This window comes from Myxocyprinus asiaticus, chromosome 44, assembly GCF_019703515.2.
Source record: "Myxocyprinus asiaticus isolate MX2 ecotype Aquarium Trade chromosome 44, UBuf_Myxa_2, whole genome shotgun sequence".
Taxonomy (NCBI): Eukaryota; Metazoa; Chordata; class Actinopteri; order Cypriniformes; family Catostomidae; genus Myxocyprinus; species Myxocyprinus asiaticus.
In genome coordinates, this window is record NC_059387.1 from 23,640,009 (window position 1) to 23,659,178 (window position 19,170).

A 19,170-nucleotide genomic window follows, 5' to 3' on the forward strand; every position below is an offset into this window, starting at 1 on the left:
CACACACACACACACACACACACACACACTCTCTAAATGAGCAACTAAGGATCAATTACATTTACATTTATTCATTTAGCAGACGCTTTTATCCAAAACGACTTACAAATGAGAAAAACAATAGAAGTGATTCATCCAACAAAAGGGAACAATATAAGTGGTGTAATACAAGTCTCACATAGCTTAGAGCAGTAGGCCTACACAAAGCAATGTTTTTTTTGTTTTTTTGTTTTTGTAAAGAAGGGTTAGAATTACCAAGCCTAATCCCCAAGATGTCAAAAAATCAGATGGTTTCCTTTCTAGTGAAGATTTTTAATTATTTAACATAGTTTAATCGTTTGATCTTACGTGTATAGATTATTCCCTAAAATGATGGAAAATGAAAATCCTTAGAAAACTAAAAATCCCATTCTTGAGACATGTACACAAGCTCTCTAGGGCAACGACGCAACATTATATAAGCCTAACATTCCTAAAGAACATACACAAAGTTGTATTTTAAAGAAAATGGTTGTAATGTTGTGTAGACACAGTAGAGTCATTTTGAAATGGACCCTTTAAATACAATGTCTATTGTCACTCTAGTTCAAAAGCATATTAAGCATGGGAAAGACAATAAGGCTGACCCCAAAATATTGTTACTATTGTTAATACTGTACTGTACAAACATCATTAATTAATATGGGACATTCAGAGTTATATCAACATCTTTGTTTTAATACATTTATAGGAATATTCTGTTTTTGATTTGAACAAAAAGATGTTATCCAATGAATCACATTTTACTGTAGGCCAACAGCTAACTCGATCTTCATCGGAAATTCAATTCAAAATGGTTGAATAAGTGCTATGAACACTGCAGGTTGAAAGTTTGGCACTACTAAAATGTTTTACTTTAAAATGTAAGTCAGCAATTAAACTTAAATTTAAGTTGTTTGAAATGTTTTACAGTACACAACATGTCTAGGCCACTAGGCAAAAACTATGGTTGAAGATGTGCTCAGTAATTTTTGGAATATGCCCTCTTGGACTTACACTGACACCTAAGGGTGTGGATGCAAATTTATTCAAATGTACTATTTACAGTCAGCCATGATTAATTAAATCCATGAGTGAAAGTGTCCAACAACAGGGCGGTTACTGAGATTAAATGGGTAGTATTCAGCTGGTCATGTGATTCTAACATGACAGCCTGATGAGGAGACCCTCTCCATGTAAAACAAAACAGCTTTTATAAGGTTACTGATGTGACTGGAGTCTTCATCTCAGGTGATCTCATGATTTTATACATATGTTTCAAAATTACTATTCATTTCTGTAGAAGCAAAACTTTTTAAATGAGGAAAAAATTACTGAGTGCACCTTTAAGGGTTAGGGTTACAGTTACCCTAAACCTAACCTTAAGAACAAAGCTTTTGTTTGCCATCCGTGGTTACTCTCTTTCACTTATATTATGACACCGAACAACTCTTTCTTCTATTGAGTTTCACCGCTGCAGACCCTGACTGATCGTCATTGATGCACAAATAACAAAGGGCTGACTAGTGTTCCTCAGCTTCAGGTCCTGCAGTACACCTTACAAAACCCTTTCCCCGTGAACGTCAGCATGTCAAAACAGGTAAGAGCCGTAATGGCTAGGAACACTTCGTTTATCTCATGAAGCTCTTCATTGTGTTTCAGGTAGTGAAACCGAAACAGGTGATATGGCACCAGGCAGGTAAGCATGATGAGTAAAAAGCAGAGGTTCTTCATTTGGACCCAAAAGTCCTGCTGGGAGCGACTGGCGGGTCCGTACTTGAGTATCATTGTGCGCAGAATGATCGCCTGGATGCAGGTCTGAATGCACGACACAACAACAATAACGATAGACACAATCATGTTCAGAACATAGATATAATGGATCTGTAACATATCCCCAAATATGAAGCACTGGTTTTCTGTTGTGTTCAATTTTTTTTTATCCATCTTGCCGTAATGAGACAGCACGGTGGGCAGAATGGTGGGCAACAGCACGGACCATATGAGGGCACTCGCGCACACCGCGTGTAGCCGCCGGTAGAACTCTGTCCGCTGAGTCTTCTTGTAAAAATGCAAGAAACGTATGGTAAGAACGATGGTGTAGATCGTAAACACCATATACATGTGGATATGGATCATGGCACTGACTACTTTACAGAAACCATGTGACAGTCTCCAGGTTGTGGACGCATAGTAGTAGATTCTGAACGGCACAGTGAGCAGGAATAGAAAGTGTGCCACCATCAGGTTGAGAAAGGCGATGGTGGTTATCGAGCGAATGTTGCTTTTTAATAAGTTCATCATGAGGGTTAAGCCCATGGTGCCCACCAGAAGCACAATAGTATAGATGGTGATCAAGGCAGTCCTGTATGGTTCGGTGAACGTCAACTTGGGTGATGTAGTATTTACGGCCATCACTGTACAACTGTTGTTTGCCACTGTTGTGGTGTTCATCATGGTCCCTGTAGAGAAAAGGCATACTGTAAGTCAAAGACAGGTGTGATGAAGTCATTTAATATGATATGCACAAGATTTTAATTGATTTGCCATTTTAGTTAAAGGAATAGTTCACTCCAAAATGAAAATTCTCTCATTATTCATTTATCCTGATGCCATCCCAGATGTGTATGACTGTCTTTCTTCAGCAGAACACACATTAAGATTTTTAGAAAAATGTTGAAGCTCTGTAGGTAGTTATAATGTAAGTAAATGGGTGCCATCAGGCTGCTGGCTATTTGATGTTCCAAAAGGCATACACTGCCGTTCAAAAGTTTTGGGTCATTTGACTGAAATGTTTCTCATGATCTTAAAAACCTTTTGATCTGAAGGTGTATGCTTAAAAGTTTTAAATTAGTTTTGTAGACAAAACTATAAGTGTGCCAACAATGCAATTTATTTCATTACAAAACTAAAATGTAAAATAAAAAAAATATAAAGTTTTTGAAATGGATGATTTGGACCGAATAATAAAGAAAAGCAGCCAATAAGTGCCCAGCATATAGATGGGAACTCCTTCAGTACTGTTTAAAATGCATCCCAGGGTGATACCTCAAGAAGCAAATTCTAGGCAAAGGGTGACTACTTTGAAGATGTTAAAATATAACATATATATATATATATATACACGCACATAGAAGGGGAAAAAAGTAGTAATAATAATAATAATAATAATATCATCTCAGCTTTATGAGATTTTGGACCAGTCAATAAAATGATTGCAGATATACACAACTCTCTTGGTCTGGGAGCCGCTCCACCACCACCGGCAAGCACAACCGACAGACCCCCCGACACAGACACCAACCCCTATCCGATCCACTTACCATCATTATTATCATCAATCCATTTTATGTACCATAGAACTTAATTGAGGCATCAACTCACCAGTTAATTTGAATCAATATTAAAGGGTGAGAGCAGTGGGCTGAAGATTGTATTAAATTTGTATAATTGATTTTTAATTGCTGATGTATGTTTCTCTTTAATAATATGGTCCCTTAATAGATGTAGCCATTGTGTAGTTGATATTTGGTATTTATTTTTCCAATTGAGTAATATTGTTTTCTTGGCGATAGCTAGAGATATGAGCAGAAGCGTTGAATGTTCAAGAGGAGGGTTAATTTGAGATATGTAACCTAAAAGGCATAGTAATGGGAGTGCAGAGATTGTCATTTTCAAGAAATCTGATTTTATTAATGACATCTGTCCAGAACAGCATGAAGGTAAGTGTCTGGTGTATTTAAATTGCAGTTAGTACATCTGTCAGAAGTTACTAGTCCCATTTTAAACATCTTATGCTGTGTTGTGTGTGTTCTGTGTACAATTTTATACTGAATTAACGGGATATTTGTGTTTGTACTTAAGATAAAAGTATTTCTGCAAACTGTTTTCCAGAATTTCTCATCTGTGTTGATATTGAGATCTTTTTCCCATTGTTTAACTGGTCCTGCTGTATTAGTATCTATAGACGATATTAAAGTGTCTAGTTTAGTAAGTGTCTTTACTGAGTTACTAATTGTGGTGATATGTTTTAGAATTGGGGGAGGTTGTGCAATATCTTTGTTTCCAATTGTGGTTTTAATAGAATTCCTAATTTGTAGGTAATAGTAATAATGTTCTTTTCCTAAGTTAAATTACTGTATTAATTCTGTAAATGTAATGAAGGTGTTGCCAGTAAACAGGTGATGTAGATGTGTGATGCCTTTCTCTTTCCATTTAATATTGTTAAGCGGAATTTGGTTGATAGTAAAATCAGGATTATGCCATATAAGTGAGTTGATGTGTGGTGTGAGCTCATAGTTTGTCAATGTATTAATTTGCCACCAAGCAGTGAGAGTTGTTTTTATCGTCATATTCTTAAAAATATTTTTGTGAGTGATGGGAGATCAGATATGGTTATTTCTGTACATTCTGCTTGTTCTAACTCTAGCCATGGGTTTTGGAAACTGTCACATTTGATCCGTTTGCAAAAGTATTGTAGATGAGATGCTAAGCAATAGTGTTGAAAATTTGGTGCTGCTAGACCGCCTTGAGCTTTATTTATTTGAAGTGTTTGTAAACTTATTTTAGGATTCTTTTTTTTTTTTTCAGTAAAATTTGTTAATTGTTTGATTAAATGATGTAAACCATTTCTTAGTTGGTTGTACAGGAGTCATGGTGAATAGATAAAGGACTTTTGGTAGTATACACATTTTAACTGTTGCAATACAACCTATAATGGAAAGTGGTAGTTCATCCATCGAGTTAAATCATCTTCTATTGTTTTCAACAGTGGAATGAAATTGAGGTTAAACAAGTCCGAGAGGTTCTGGGATATGTTTATTCCTAAGTATGTAATATTATTTATTGTGAACGGAATACGTTTTAATAATACGTTTTATTTATATAGCGCCTTTCCACAAGCTCGAGGACACTTTACACTCCATATATATTTAACAGGACAAAGAACATTAATATTCATTTCAACAGAAGTTACAATCTTGCAAAAAAAATTATAATAAAGAATGAGTAAGTGACCCCAAACTTTTAAAAGGCAGTGTATTTAGACAGCATAAAAGTAATCCACACGACTCCAGTCGATCAATTTATGTCTTCTGAAGCAAATCGATAGGTTGGTGTCAGGGATGGATAACTGACAGGCCAATGGGGCCAGTGCCCAGGGGCCCTTGATTGCCCAGGGGGCCCTGGGCTTTAAGGTTGCGCGATCCAGTTTGGCGATCCCCCCACTCGAAAACCCATCAACAATGAAAACTTTATGTGAACGAAAAGACACATTCTCATTGGAAATAGGTATATTTCAAAATATCACTGTCCTGGTCACAAAAGCAAAGTTTGTGTGGAATAATAGCCATTTTCTATCCTTTGAGGCATAAGCAATTAGGAAATAACACTTACTACCCAGGAACAAAAATTGTGTTACATAATGTAATGACAGAATTTTCATTTTTAGGTAAACTATTCCATTAAGATGCTCGTTATTGTTTAAGTCAAAATAGAAACACAAAAGTACACAACGTCTGTATATTTGTGGAGGGTTATACGCAGAAATGTGAAGCTTATAATTTTATAAAAGCACTTGCATTAATTCTTCTATTAAAACTTGTGTATCCATTGAGCTGTAAAGTTGTCTAAATCTTTGCTTTTACAGTAGTTTTATGGCATTACATTGTCATGGCAATGAAGCTGTAAAATGGATATAATTTTACACATAAAAGTCATGTTAACACGCATATTTTCACGTCTTTAACAGTGTATACTTTAACGTTTACAGAATGGCCCTATTTACTTCCATTGTAAGTGCCTCACTGTAACCCAGGTTTTTTTAAGAAGTCTAAATTTATTTTTGTGGTAATCAACGTTATGCCACAAATGCTGTCAGTTGAGCTTAACTTGTATTGAACAAAGAATATTCCTTTAACTACAAGTTAACATGAACTAACAATGAACAACAGCAAACTTTTACAGCATCTTGCCGAATGTTAAATTTCAGCAAATGCAACTGTATTAGTATGTGTTAACATTAGTTCATACATTATGAACTAACAATTAACTATTGTATTTTTATAAATCACCATTAACTAAGATTAATACATGCTGTAAAAAATATGAATTGTTAGTTCATAATACCTAATGCATTTACTTACGTATGTTAAACAGAACCTTACTGTAAAGTGTTACCAATTTTAGTTTCTGAGAGAGTGCTATTAGTTATTTGTGTTTGTTGCCTTCCAAAAATTAGCTTTTAACTTTCTTTTCAACACAATGCATTAAATTGAGAACATTTGTTATCTTTAGCAAAATTAGCAGCCTAACGATACAGTTAAGACAGAACAAAACTACATACCTTCCGAACAAAGCAGAAGTCAAAGCTGGCTGATCAGATGAGGAAGTTTAGTACATGTGTTTTTAGGTTTGTTTTTTTTTGCATCTGCTCCTCACTCATTCAGCAACCACTATTTTAGCACATTGCATCTGCAAAGAGACCAGGCTGCTGGGCGTTTCATGATTCACTCACTGATGCACATTTAACACTTCAGTTTTGGTGGTCAACCTCAAACAGAATGCAAAGAATCACATTCCCAACTATACATTTTCAAACGAGATGATAATAATGAAAGATCAGAGACAATTCTTTTCTCCTCAAATGGGAGATAAATGCACCCATGATGCCATTCCACCAAGCTCTGAATGGATCAGAGTTGTGGTACTAAAAATATCTCTTTATTGGTTAGAACAGGTGTTAATGAAGCACTGTGTAGTTTTAAACTAAGACAACAAGGTTCAGTGGTTTCTAGTTTTGCGCTATTTTTTTGACAGCTGCAGGGGAGGATGTGGTGTCACAAACTATTAATTGACTCCTGTGGCATACATATAAATGTAATGACAAAATCACCTGTGAGAATAGTTTTTTGGCAGACGCATTCTAATCAAAGCAACTTACACAAAAATTACATTCAGATATATTGCTATACAGGTACATTTAAATACAGTATATTATCAATAACAAGTTGTTATAAAGTTTCACACAGATTGTATATACCTATGTTTTTTTCATTTGCACTACCATTTAACTAGTGGTACCAGTGTCAGAAATGAATAGTTTTATGTAGAGGTAAAATTTGCCCCAGGAATTGATTTTCAGGGAATTTTTTTTTTTTTTTATCTTTATCAGGGTATTTTTCTTTATTCATTTAAAAACACAAAGAGTGAAATCCATTTTTATCAAATATTTCAAATGAATCAATTCTCAATTTGAACAACTGAACAAATCAACATCAAATACAAATGTAGCTGTAAATAATACATGATTTTATAATCAACCTAATTAACACTGCTGGTATTCACCTTTTTACTGACTTCTCCATGGGCGGTACCATTGTGGTGAGAGACTTCCTCTCGGATGCTCCACACTTCCGCTTAGTTGTTGTTATCAGCTTGACTAACGTTACTGGTGATGGCGAGCAGCTAAGGGTCTGGATAAATATGCGCTGTTTTAGGGTGTTATAACAACTACAGGTGGCTTAAAAACTACTGGAAAATGAATGTCACAATGATAAGCCCCCACAAAAACTGCCAATGCTGAAATATTCCGAGTCGAACCAGATTTAATATGAGAGGTTGCTTTAATCTAAATCTTCGTCACTTGCCTTTTAAAAAAAAAACAACAAAAAAAACATTGACAGATAATTCCAAATACTGTCCATCATTTTGGAACATAAAAATGATGAAAAGCATTTAAACCAACTTTTTTCTTTTTTTTTTTATCATCTTTACGAGGTTCATATCTCATGTTGTGCTGTGAGTGAATGAGGTAGAGACAGAGTTTGTTGTCGGCAGAGTGTGTGAGAAGGCGGCACTTGTTAATGCAGAAATAATGCAAAGTTACGTGCCTCAAATCTGAAAATGTCCATACGTCCTCTTTTCACGGATGTTTCCTATTTTTTCGAACCTTAAAAAGTGACCAGTCGGGATTTCTAGATTTCATATTGAACTGCTCAACAAAAAACATAATTAAATCTAGTGCATCATGTAAGTGAATTCTCTCTCTCTGCATGCTGTATGTCTGTCTCTCTCTTTCTGTCTCTTTCACACACACACACACACACACACACACACACACACACACACACACACACAGGGCGTGTACAGAGAGTGCTAGAGTCCAGTAACTTTACCATGTAAATGTGTGTGATTGTGTACTTCTCTATTCAGGGATTGCCATCAAAACCTAATGTCCACACGCGGCCTTTAGTGAGAAAGTGATTTACGTTAATACAGACTGTTTACTCGTTTTTGACTGTTGTTAGTGATATTTCAGTGCTTGGTAATGGGAATAAGCTGCAAAACGGAAGTATGTAGCATCCGCATTGGAAGAACACACTAAGCATAATGGGTAATATCGCTGCCTGTGAAAAAGGTGGCTACATTCTTACACTAAACCTGTAACTACTTAGAATATAACACAATTTAAAATATCTCAGAGATTTTTTCCCTAAGCCCTGGTTAATTCCTGACCCTGAGTTGTACATGTTTTAGAACTAACTGTCATGGTGCAGAATTTATGGTGCTGACGATGATCAGGATTTAGGTCAGTGTTTTGGATAATAATAGATACTAGATTTTGTCCCGAAACAAATATGACCCTTAAACCGATTTTAATAAAAGGCCATAACACTGTTTAATGTAAATGTTTATTGTAAATAAATAACTGTCAAGGAAAAATAAAATACATTTTTAAAAAACGTTTACCATAACACCATCTGAAAAATGGATCCAAGTTGAAATCAGCTGACATATCAGAGTAACATTCCACACCTTTGTCATAAAACAGCAATACAGAACATACACAGAGTCATAAATAAATTATTTTCCCTTTACCTGTGTCTATCTGTAAAAACAAAACAAAATAGGACACAGAGACCACAGAGATGCGTGACCTTTTTCCCCCTACTGCCACATAACTAAAATACTGTGCATTGAGTGTATGTATCAAAACAGATGACTTTTCTTCTATTAGTTTCACACAGCAGATGCAATTTCCTTCCCATTAAATACAGAGTCAGTAGTCTTAAGAAATACTGATATTAAGAAACAGGAAGATGTCTTGGCTACACACTGAGCATCAGTCATATCTTTGTGCTTTATAAGTGTTACCTTGTAAACATTAGAGGGACAGCATTTGGGAGGGGGATGACCCCAAGTAAGCCATCCTCCATCTTTCTTTTCCATCCAATGAGGATTTTCTTGGAGGTTAAGATATGGGTCATGACGCTCATGGTCATGGACATTACGATGATATAGTGACTAATACTGCAAAAAAATAAAATAAAATAAAAAGTTTTGTTACAGTTCTGTTCTGTTCATTCTGTTACATTATACAGTACAGTATGTGTGCATTATTGCATGCTATTGTGTCTTTGGAATGGTCCCACACATGTGCAAACAAAGACTGAGCATCTATATTTGAAATGATTCTCAAACACCATTAAACAAGTACAAATGTTTATCCTAGTGAACAGAATAGAAGAAAAATTAGAAGTGTAATTCATTGGTTAACCCACCTAGTGCCTATGTCAAGCCAGCTTCCATAATCTTTTACTAAGAAAAAGAAGTGCTGGAGGAAAAAGCAACAGGAAAAAGTTAAACTATTAAATACAATTTCCTTTATGTTTTTCATTATTTAAAAAAATAAATAAATAATAAATCTGGAACAATAATCAAAGATTCATTTTTTTCATTATTAATTTGCCATGTTCTCTATGCTGAGCTTACCAGTGCCATCAAGTCTGAGATGACAAGCACGATGAGGAAAAGGCTACAATAAAATAAATACAGATTTTATGTAAACAAATGCATGACGTATTTGAATGCTGCAATTAAATTATACTTTTAATTCAGTTCAGCTTGGACTTTGTCTTAGATTCTATCACATGCACTTGATTCTGAGGCCTAGCTGTTGTTTGTTGTCTACAAAGAAAATGTATGTGATGGGCTGAAGCCAAAATATAGCAAATACTGTTTTAATAGCTAGATAATAAACAGACATTCCAGCCAAAAGAAAATAATCCTCGTGATTTTACCTTCGTGAGGAAAGCTGGGTTGACACTTGTATGCTTTCAAATGTGCACATCACAATTACAAACGGAATTAAAACCTGAAAGAGGAAGAAAAAGGAAAGGAGATAATAAACCAATACATGTGGCACACAAGGCACAAATAAAGCACACTTGGTTTGAGACTATTTGAAATGTGGAAAACAGTGTTTTAATAGTCTTAAAGGGATTGTAAACAGAAAAATTTAAATACCTTTACTCACCCTCATGTTGTTCCAAACCCATATGACTTACTTTCTTCCGTGGAACACAAAAGGAGAGCAGTCATCATTCACTTTAAACTTCTTTCCATACAATGAAAGTGAATGGTGATCGAGGCTGTCAGTCCCTTTTGTGTTCCATTGAAGGAAGTCACATGGATCTGGAACAACATGAGTTTGAGTAAATGATGGGGCGGGGGGGGGTGAACAATCCCTTTAAACTTTTCTTGAAGCATTTAGAAGATGTTAAGTAAGTCAGTATGAGCCACACCTTCCACATCAGTAGACTTCCCATGATGAAAGGGTTGAAGACGGTCAGAAAACAGTACACAGAAGCTGGATCAAAACTATAAGGGAAGATAATGGAATATTTAAACTCTAATCTTGATTTTGTAGCACTATTCTTTTCCAACATTGGTATTTTCCAAGAGTGGCAGCTTACCTGTTGACAGAGGCAATGTTTCCGCAACCAAAAAATGCAATTATTATGAAAAACACCTTATCAAAATGTTAAGGAATCACATCACTGTAAATGTTAATAATATCTCAGTGATCATAAAAAACAAATCAGTTAGTTTGTTAACCAAAAGGATACAAAGAAATAAGATCTTCGAATGTCATCCAGCCTTAGCTGCCTGATTTTAGTAATGTCGATATTTTCAGCAAAGTCAATGCTGGAGAGCTGAGAAAACAGAAAACATAATAATCAGTGGTCTGCTTGTTCTTATCGTGGTAAGCCAAGTGCAAGTACAGCTACAGTATACTGACCCATGGACGGAGAGGCTTAAAAAGAAGACCATTAAAAGAAAAATGTACACTACACATTACAATCAAATTCAATCACATTATCTTGAAGACTGGCCATTTCTGGCAGAAGCTGAAAAGATGTCTTCTATTCCTGTGGAAAAATTGGGAAAAATAGCTTGCGGCAGAAATGCATCTAATATGGAGGAATTGACAAGCAGTTTTCATTTAGCTAATGTGTGTTAGCTAATGTAAAGTTTTTAACGTTTTGCTCCAAAACCAACAAGACTTTACCCTGATATTGGCAGTTAAAGATAAAACAATGTTATTACATATAATATGTTAATAAAAGCTCATTTGAGCACTTGAATTGATCAGAAAAAATGACTGCACCAATAATTTTTTATTAGTTATTAATTATCATATTAATAAAATAACTTGATAATTATTTATTAAAATATAACAATTTATTATTGTTATTATTGAAATTTATTACATCAAAAAAATGCCAACCAATGTGCTAATTGAATAATTTTGTCACCAAGCCTTTTTCCTGCCTTTTTTCCAACACTAAAATGATATCAGAAAGCGGAGGCACAACAGTCTGTTTTTATGGAACTTCTTTACTCAATGAAAGCTGCATATGGACATAGGCATTCTACGGCAAGCCTCAAGGGGATAAATACACAGTCATGCATTTTCACAAGATATGCTACTCCATGAATCGCACACCTGGCTCGTTTGCAGCATTTGTTTCGAAACCTGGTGCGTTTTCTCCCTTGGTCCGGTTCATATAGGCATATATGAACACAGCAGTTGCACTCTGATCTGCACCAAAACAATCAGTCCGAGACCACTCGATTGCAAACTAACCCTGGAGTGGTTCGCTTGTGGTGAGACTAACATCATCCCTATAAAAACCGTGAACATATCTGATGGATCTGCGGTGAAGAAATCTGTAGGTCATCTCGTCATTGTAATTCATAATCAAAACGCAGATATAGCGTTTGGCATATACAGTATATTAGATGTAGTTTCACATTTAAAAAGTTATTTAATAATTCCTGAGGTAATTTTAGCACAATCGCTTCTCTCGTGGATAGCAGCAGAACAGACACAGGTAGGACAGGTCAGCAACTTCATGACATAAATAAACGTGGCATCACTCTTTCTGTGTGTATGTGTGTGTGTGCATTAGTGTGGGAGAGAGGAAGAAAGAGAGGACTTCTTGACCATGAAGGTACTTTTCAATGCAGAAATAATGCAAAAGCAACTAATGATGGATAAATATAACCACAACGGAAATTTTGCAACTCGTACTCATCTGTGTTCGGGTAATGTTTATTTGCATTGCAACCTCTGACTGGAACGTGCATTCTGTTCCAGGTGGTGACATTTTGCAAAACCGTGACATAAACAATATTTAAATATACGGGGAATATTTGTACATGATGACACATTTTTACAAGTATATCAGTTTAACCTGTATATCGATGCATGAGCTACAGTAAATCTAAATGAAGAAAATTCTAAATTGCAACTATTTTTGCCCCCGTTTCGGAACAAATCAAGCAAACTACAAGTCTGAAAACTGCCTTAATCACTCTGTCACAATTGTTTATGTTCACAGGGTACTCCTATTGAAACTTTGCAAGCTCCACATGACAGGGATTAAGAGAGAGAGAGAGAGAGAGAGAGAGAGAGAGAGAGAGAGAGAGAGAGTTGCAGTGAGTTATGTTTGTCACCAGTTATGTTTGTCACCACTCCAACATTTTATATCAACAAGTGTGTCATACCTCAGACTAAAGAGTGCGAGATCTCAGCAAAACAGTCAGCATGTGTGACACCCTTGGCCAAAATCGAGTTTTTTGGAGTCTGCTAGTGTGGCACTGGCATAAATTGCCTTTACTACAGATAACTTAAAGGGATAGTTCACCCAAAAATGAAAAGTCTCTTATGATGTACTCACCCTCATGCCATCCCAGATGTGTATGACTTTCTTTCTTCAGCAGAACACAAACGAAGATTTTTAGAAAAGTATCTCAGCTCTGTAGGTCCATACGATGCAACTGAATGGTGATTAGACCTTTGTAGCTCCAAAAATCACATAAAGGGAACATAGAAGTAATCCATAAGACTCTATTGGTTAAATCCTTACCTTCAGAAGCGATATATTAGGTGTGGGTGAGACCTTTTTTTTTATTTATTTTTTTTTACTCTAAATCTCTACTTTCAATTTTACATCTGAAAGTCACATGTAGTGCCTGTTTAGTTTCACTTTCACATCTGAAAATGAAAGGTAAAGTGGAGAATTAGTATTTAAATGGATTGAATATTGTTCTGTTTCTCACCCACGCCTATTATATTGCTTCTGAAGATATGGATTTAACCACTAGTCTTATGGATTACACATCTGGGATGGCATGAGTGGGTAAATGATTAGAGTTTTTTCATTTCAGGTGAACTATCCCTTTAAGTGCCCCCCACCCCCAACTCATGGCCAAGAACAATATTCCAGTGTGTGCCCCTGACAATAGCCCCATCTAATCCTCACCACTTTTTAAAACATAATGATGCCCATGGTGGCAGGGTAGTTTTACCTCAGTCTTGTTTGACCATCCTTGAGTGTTAATGGCTTCCTGCTCAACATTGATCCATGCAAACATGAGCCATGACAACACTGGAGGGAAGAGAACCTCGTACTTTTACAAAGTGCAAAGCAAACAGCATCTGTTAGTATGTACTGATCATATAATTTGATTTTATTTGATTGAATAATTCAAGACATCAATTATTCTATCACAAGTTCTTATGTGCCAACATAACCTCTACAAACATTGCACTTGCTGCTTACTGCACTACAAGCAGTTTGTGGTTTCTTTTTGAATGCCACTTCTTCAGATGGGCAACCTCAAGATAAAAGCACTCATCTTATGTAGCACTGACTTTCTGTGAAAGTTACAGCAGACAAAACAAGTTCTGCGTGAGGGTCTGTGGCACTTACCCTGTGCTCAGGAGAAGGTAGACACACACTAGGGACATCAGAATGCTCAACAGTCTGTGAAAGAGACTGGTGGAACTCAATAACGGCACAAAAAATGAGGAAACTGAGAGAGGATGAGAGAGTCAGAGAGTAGGGGATCAAAAAAAAAAGATGAAAGAAAAACAGAAGTACAATTCATCAGTTAAAGATGCATCATTGCTAAAGAAGCAAACAAGACAGGCAAGCTTTAAGAGCTTAGAGATCAACTGTAATAGCAAAGAATCACACCATTTCACTGTCAAACATTGAAGTCAAGGAGTCGCTAAGCCTTTTAACACGTGACTGGACAAATACAGCTCAGGGCAAGCACGTAAACTGCTTTTCCATGGAAATGTCGCCACGTAGATCCGCTCTGTTTGTCTTAAGTCTTCTGAAACAAATTACAAAAAACTAGGATTATCAATCAATTAAAATTTAATCAAATTAATTACAGGATTTGCTGATTAATTAACCAAATATTTAAATGTTTGCTGAGAAAGTCTACCCTCAAATAAAAATAATTCAATATGAAATTTTTATTTTATTTTACCCCCTTCATCTCCCCAATTTGTCTATATATAATAATTAAATAATTAGTTACATTTAAATAATAATAATATAATAATTCAGATAATTAAAATGCATTACATTATTGTGGCAGACAAAGCATTAATAAGACCATACAAAAAGTGGCTTTACAAGGCAATATATGATTTATTTCCACATTATTGAGCATGAGCCTCTCATTGGCCAACAGTCCACAGAAATCTATTTTGCAACTGAATTCGTCAATCTTTCTGAGATTTATTATAGATAATTTTCTAAAGATGCATTAATGTAGATGGATGCTTTTGGAGCATCTCACTTTGGTTGTGTCACACCATAAACTCAAAAAAACTTATTTCAAGCAGTTTCAAGGTCACTGTGCAGGGGGCGCATTAACACACAGACTGAAGCCCAGGGGCCCACAACTCCCATGGGGCCCAGCAGGTGGCATCCCCTATCCATGTTCGCAGGAGCATGAACGCTTTCAGCGGTAGACACAGTTGTTGACATGGAGACAGTGCGCAACCATTAAAGGCATCTGTACAGCGCATGATCAACGCACTGCGTCCTCATCTTGTGCCGTAGCTGTTGTCAAGCAAGCCTGAGTGTGGTTTGTTGTCTGTACAGCTTTTTTGTTTGTTTGTTTTTTTAAACAGCTAATAACACATTTTTATTGATTCAAGCAGCAAATCACACAGATATAACAGAAAATACAACCTCAAACCACATGAAATCAAAACTTTTTTTTTTCTCCCCGAGCAATAATCCCTCCACCCCACCCGACACAAAAAAGCACTCTAGTGATCGGAAGTCAACTGACAAAGACACACAAATAAACAATAAAACAGGAAATATTTAGATAAAGAAATAAAAAATAAAAAAAAAATTAATCCCTCTCCACTTCCCCTCCCCGAGAACCCTCCAAAAAGGCCAGATAACCGGCCCGCTTCCTAATGAAAATATCCATGTTATCCAGCCTTCTGTACACCATCTCCTCAAACGCCACCACCCTACCCAGCTCAACGCACCACTCACGAAACGAGGGCGCATCAGACGACTTCCATCCCTTGAGAATTAACCGTCTGCCAATCATCACGTCTGTCAGGACCCACCTCTCCACGTATTTATCACCCACATGCAGGACCGCTCCATACCTCTGTACTTTCAACGAAAACTCTTGTATCCTAACACATCCCCAAAAAACATGGGATGTGTCCCCATCTTCCGATTGGCATTTCCAGCAGGTGGGTGTGCCTTTAAGACCAGGCCTATACATTCTAGAGGGGGTCCAATAAAATTGATGCAAAATCTTAAATTGCATAAGGCGCACCCTTGCATCTCTAGATGCAGACTTGATGTTTTTTAAAATCCCAGCCCACACCCCATCCTCCAACACCAAATTAAAATCTTTCTCCCATAATCTCTTAATAGAAGTTAAAGCTCCATCCCCCAAACTCTGAATTAGCAAAGTGTAATACACTGATGCCTCATGTCCTTTAACAAAAGCAGCAAGCACCTCTCCCAAAGTATCTGCCGCTCTAGGGGGGTGTACGCTACTCCCAAATATAGTACAAAGCAGGTGGCGCAACTGTAAATACCTAAAAAACTGAGATCTGGGAATACCAAAATGTTGAGTCAAATTATCAAAGGATCTCAACACTCCGTTCTCATATAGATCACCGAGTGCAACAACCCCCCTGACAATCCACTCTGTCCAGCAGAAGGGGGACTTATCAATACATAATTTTGGGTTCAACCATATGCTCGAAGCAGCATTCAAATAAATGTCCGAATTAAACACTCTGGACACTTTTTGTCCATACCGAGTTCAAATGCGAGATGACTGGGTGTAACTTAATTTCACCAGTTAATTTGATAGACAAGCCCTGCAATGGCGAAATAGGGGCAAGAACTTCTTGTTCAATACAAAACCAAGGAGGGGCCCTTTCAGGTGGAAGTGACCAATGAGCCAAATGTCTGAGACCGAAAGCATAATAATAAAACAAAATCTTGGGTAGGCCTAGTCCACCTTTGTCAGTCGGCCTATGTAATTTGTTGAAGAGCAATCTGGGACGCTCACCATTCCAAATGAAGGACTTCGCTATACTTTCAAATTTCTTAAAATAAGAGAGGGGGACATCTATATGGAGTGACTGTAGCAGGTAGTTGAATTTTGGAATAAAAATTCATTTTAATTACACTGACCTTCCCAATCATCGATAAATGTAGTGAAGCCCACCTGTCCACATTGCTCGAAAATCTTTCTATTAGAGGGTCAAAATTAACTCTAACTAAGTCAGACAAATTTGGTGGAAATAAAATACCTAAATATTTAATGCCCTGTTTGGGCCACTGGAAAGCGCCCGGCTAGAAAGCCACTACTGGACAGTATGCTGTTAGAGCCAAAGCTTCGGATTTAGACCAATTGACTTTGTATCCTGAGAACTTGGAAAAGGAATTAATAATTCTGTGGAGGCAAGGCATAGATCTAGAAGGGTCGGAGACTAATAATAAAGATCATCTGCATAAAGCAAAAGCTTATGCGCCATGCCTCCCGCAATCACCCCTGGAAAATCATCCTCTTTTCTTATCGCGGCTGCTAATGGTTCCAGGGCAAGACAGAACAATAATGGGGAAAGTGGGCAACCCTGCCGGGTGCCACTATTCAGAGTAAAATAATCTGTTTGTTTGTACTGCTGCTACAGGGTGTCTATAAAGTAACTTAATCCAACCAATAAATGTACTCTCGAACCCATACATTTCCAAAATCTTAAAAAGATAATCCCATTCAACCATATCAAATTTCTGCCTTTTCAGCGCAGAGTGAGATGGCAGCGACCGGAGATTGATCATTCACCACTGACCACATGATATTGATGAAACGCCTAATATTATCAGAAGAGCTACGGCCCCGAATAAACCCCACCTGATCTATTTGTATAAGAGATGTCATAACTTTACTTAATCGGTTAGCCAGAATTTTTGACAGAATTTTTACATCTAACTGGATCAGGGAAATTGGGCAGTAACTTTTACACTCACTTAGATCTTTGTCCTTTTTAAGAATCAGACTGATCCGGGCTTGTGTCATGGTTGGGGGAAGCTTTCCATTCTTTAATGCTTCTGTTTAAACTTCTAGCAAAAGTGGAGCCAAATCTGTTTCACAAGATCTAAAAAATTCAGCGGCAAATCCATCTGGCCCCGGAGCTTTGCCTGTAGGCAGGGACTTAATTACCTCATCAAGCTCCTCCAAGGTTATCTCAGAATCAAGAGAGTTTTTTTTGCTCGTTCGTCAGTTTAGGGAGTTCTAATGGATCCACAAATTTTCCAATATCTTCATCAGAAGATGAAGACGTGGAACAATAGAGATCAAAATAGAACTCCCTAAAAGCATTATTAATATCACTGGTCGAGGTAAATATTTCACTGGCAGAAGATTTTATTGAGGGAATGGTAGAAAAAGACTCTCTCTGTTTTATATATCTAGCTAAAAGCTTCCCTGCTTTGTCCCCTGACTCAAAGTATTACTGTCTTGCCCTGAATAACCAAAACCCCACTTTCCACGACAAAATAGCATTATATCTATATTTCAGTCGGGTCAATTCTGAGGCCATCAGTCGACATACGACATTTCAGCTCTGCCTCTGCCCTTTCAATATTCCCTTCCAATTCCACAAGTTCTTGTGCTTTGGATTTTTTGAGGAATGAGGCATACTGTATGATCCGACCCCTAAGAAACGTCTTAAGTGCCTCCCAAGCCACGCCCACAGAGGATATTGAGGACCAGTTGGTCTCCATATAAACATTGATTTCAGCCTTTAACATTTGTTGGAAATCAGGATTTTGCAAAAGGGATTCATTAAAGTGCCGACTATATGATTTCCTTTTCTCCGTATGTGGCAACATCTCTAAACTCACCAGGGCATGATCTGAGATGAAGATGTTTCCAACTGAGCAATCGACTACAGATGAAATGAGGGACTTGGATATAAAAAAAAAAAAAATCTATTCAAGAATAGATTTTATGAACTGATGAAAAAAATGTATAGTCCCTACCAGATGGGTTCAAAAGTCGCCAGATACCTGCAAGACCAAGATTTTTACACATCCTGTGAAGTTTCACTGTTGCTCTAGGGGGCTTACACACTTTTGCTTCACTGTGATCAAGAACTGAGTCTATCAAAAGATTAAAGTCTCCTCCCAATATTATATCATAAGGGGTGCCAGCGGTTTGCAACATCCCTTCAAGATCTATAAAAAAGCCCTGGTCATCAGCATTAGGTGCATAAATATTAGCCAAAATCAGCCTTTGTCCCTGAATTTCAACTAAAACAATAATGACTCTTCCTAATTTATCCTTAATCTATTTGAAATATTTGAATTGTAGATGTTTATCACTATAATAACTCCCCTGCTCTTACTTGAGCCAGCACTGAAAAAAACATGTCCACCCCATATCTTCCCAAATTTTTTAGCTTCCTATGGGGAAAGATGTTTTTCTTGAAGAAACACTATATCATATTTCTTA

The 19,170-nt window shown here is 36.8% G+C and overlaps 1 protein-coding gene and 1 pseudogene across 3 annotated transcripts; both read right to left on the reverse strand.

The window, feature by feature from the left end:
- Window positions 1-51: 51 nt before the first annotated feature.
- Window positions 52-7,385, reverse strand: LOC127434169 (probable G-protein coupled receptor 141). 3 transcript variants are annotated; one of them, XM_051686711.1, is made up of 2 exons: window positions 7,363-7,385; window positions 52-2,480 (listed from the first exon to the last, which is right to left on the reverse strand). In XM_051686711.1, exon 2 carries the CDS (start codon window positions 2,473-2,475, stop codon window positions 1,558-1,560), a length of 918 nt encoding a protein of 305 aa, XP_051542671.1. In that variant the 5' UTR covers window positions 2,476-2,480; window positions 7,363-7,385; the 3' UTR covers window positions 52-1,557. The 3 variants fall into 3 exon arrangements, with proteins under 3 accessions (XP_051542671.1, XP_051542670.1, XP_051542672.1); XM_051686710.1 differs by lacking the exon at window positions 7,363-7,385 and adding an exon at window positions 6,362-6,584; XM_051686712.1 differs by lacking the exon at window positions 7,363-7,385 and adding an exon at window positions 6,183-6,320.
- A 1,309-nt stretch (window positions 7,386-8,694) lies between these two features.
- Window positions 8,695-19,170, reverse strand: part of LOC127434172 (GPI ethanolamine phosphate transferase 1-like) — a 33,161-nt pseudogene continuing 22,685 nt past the window's right edge.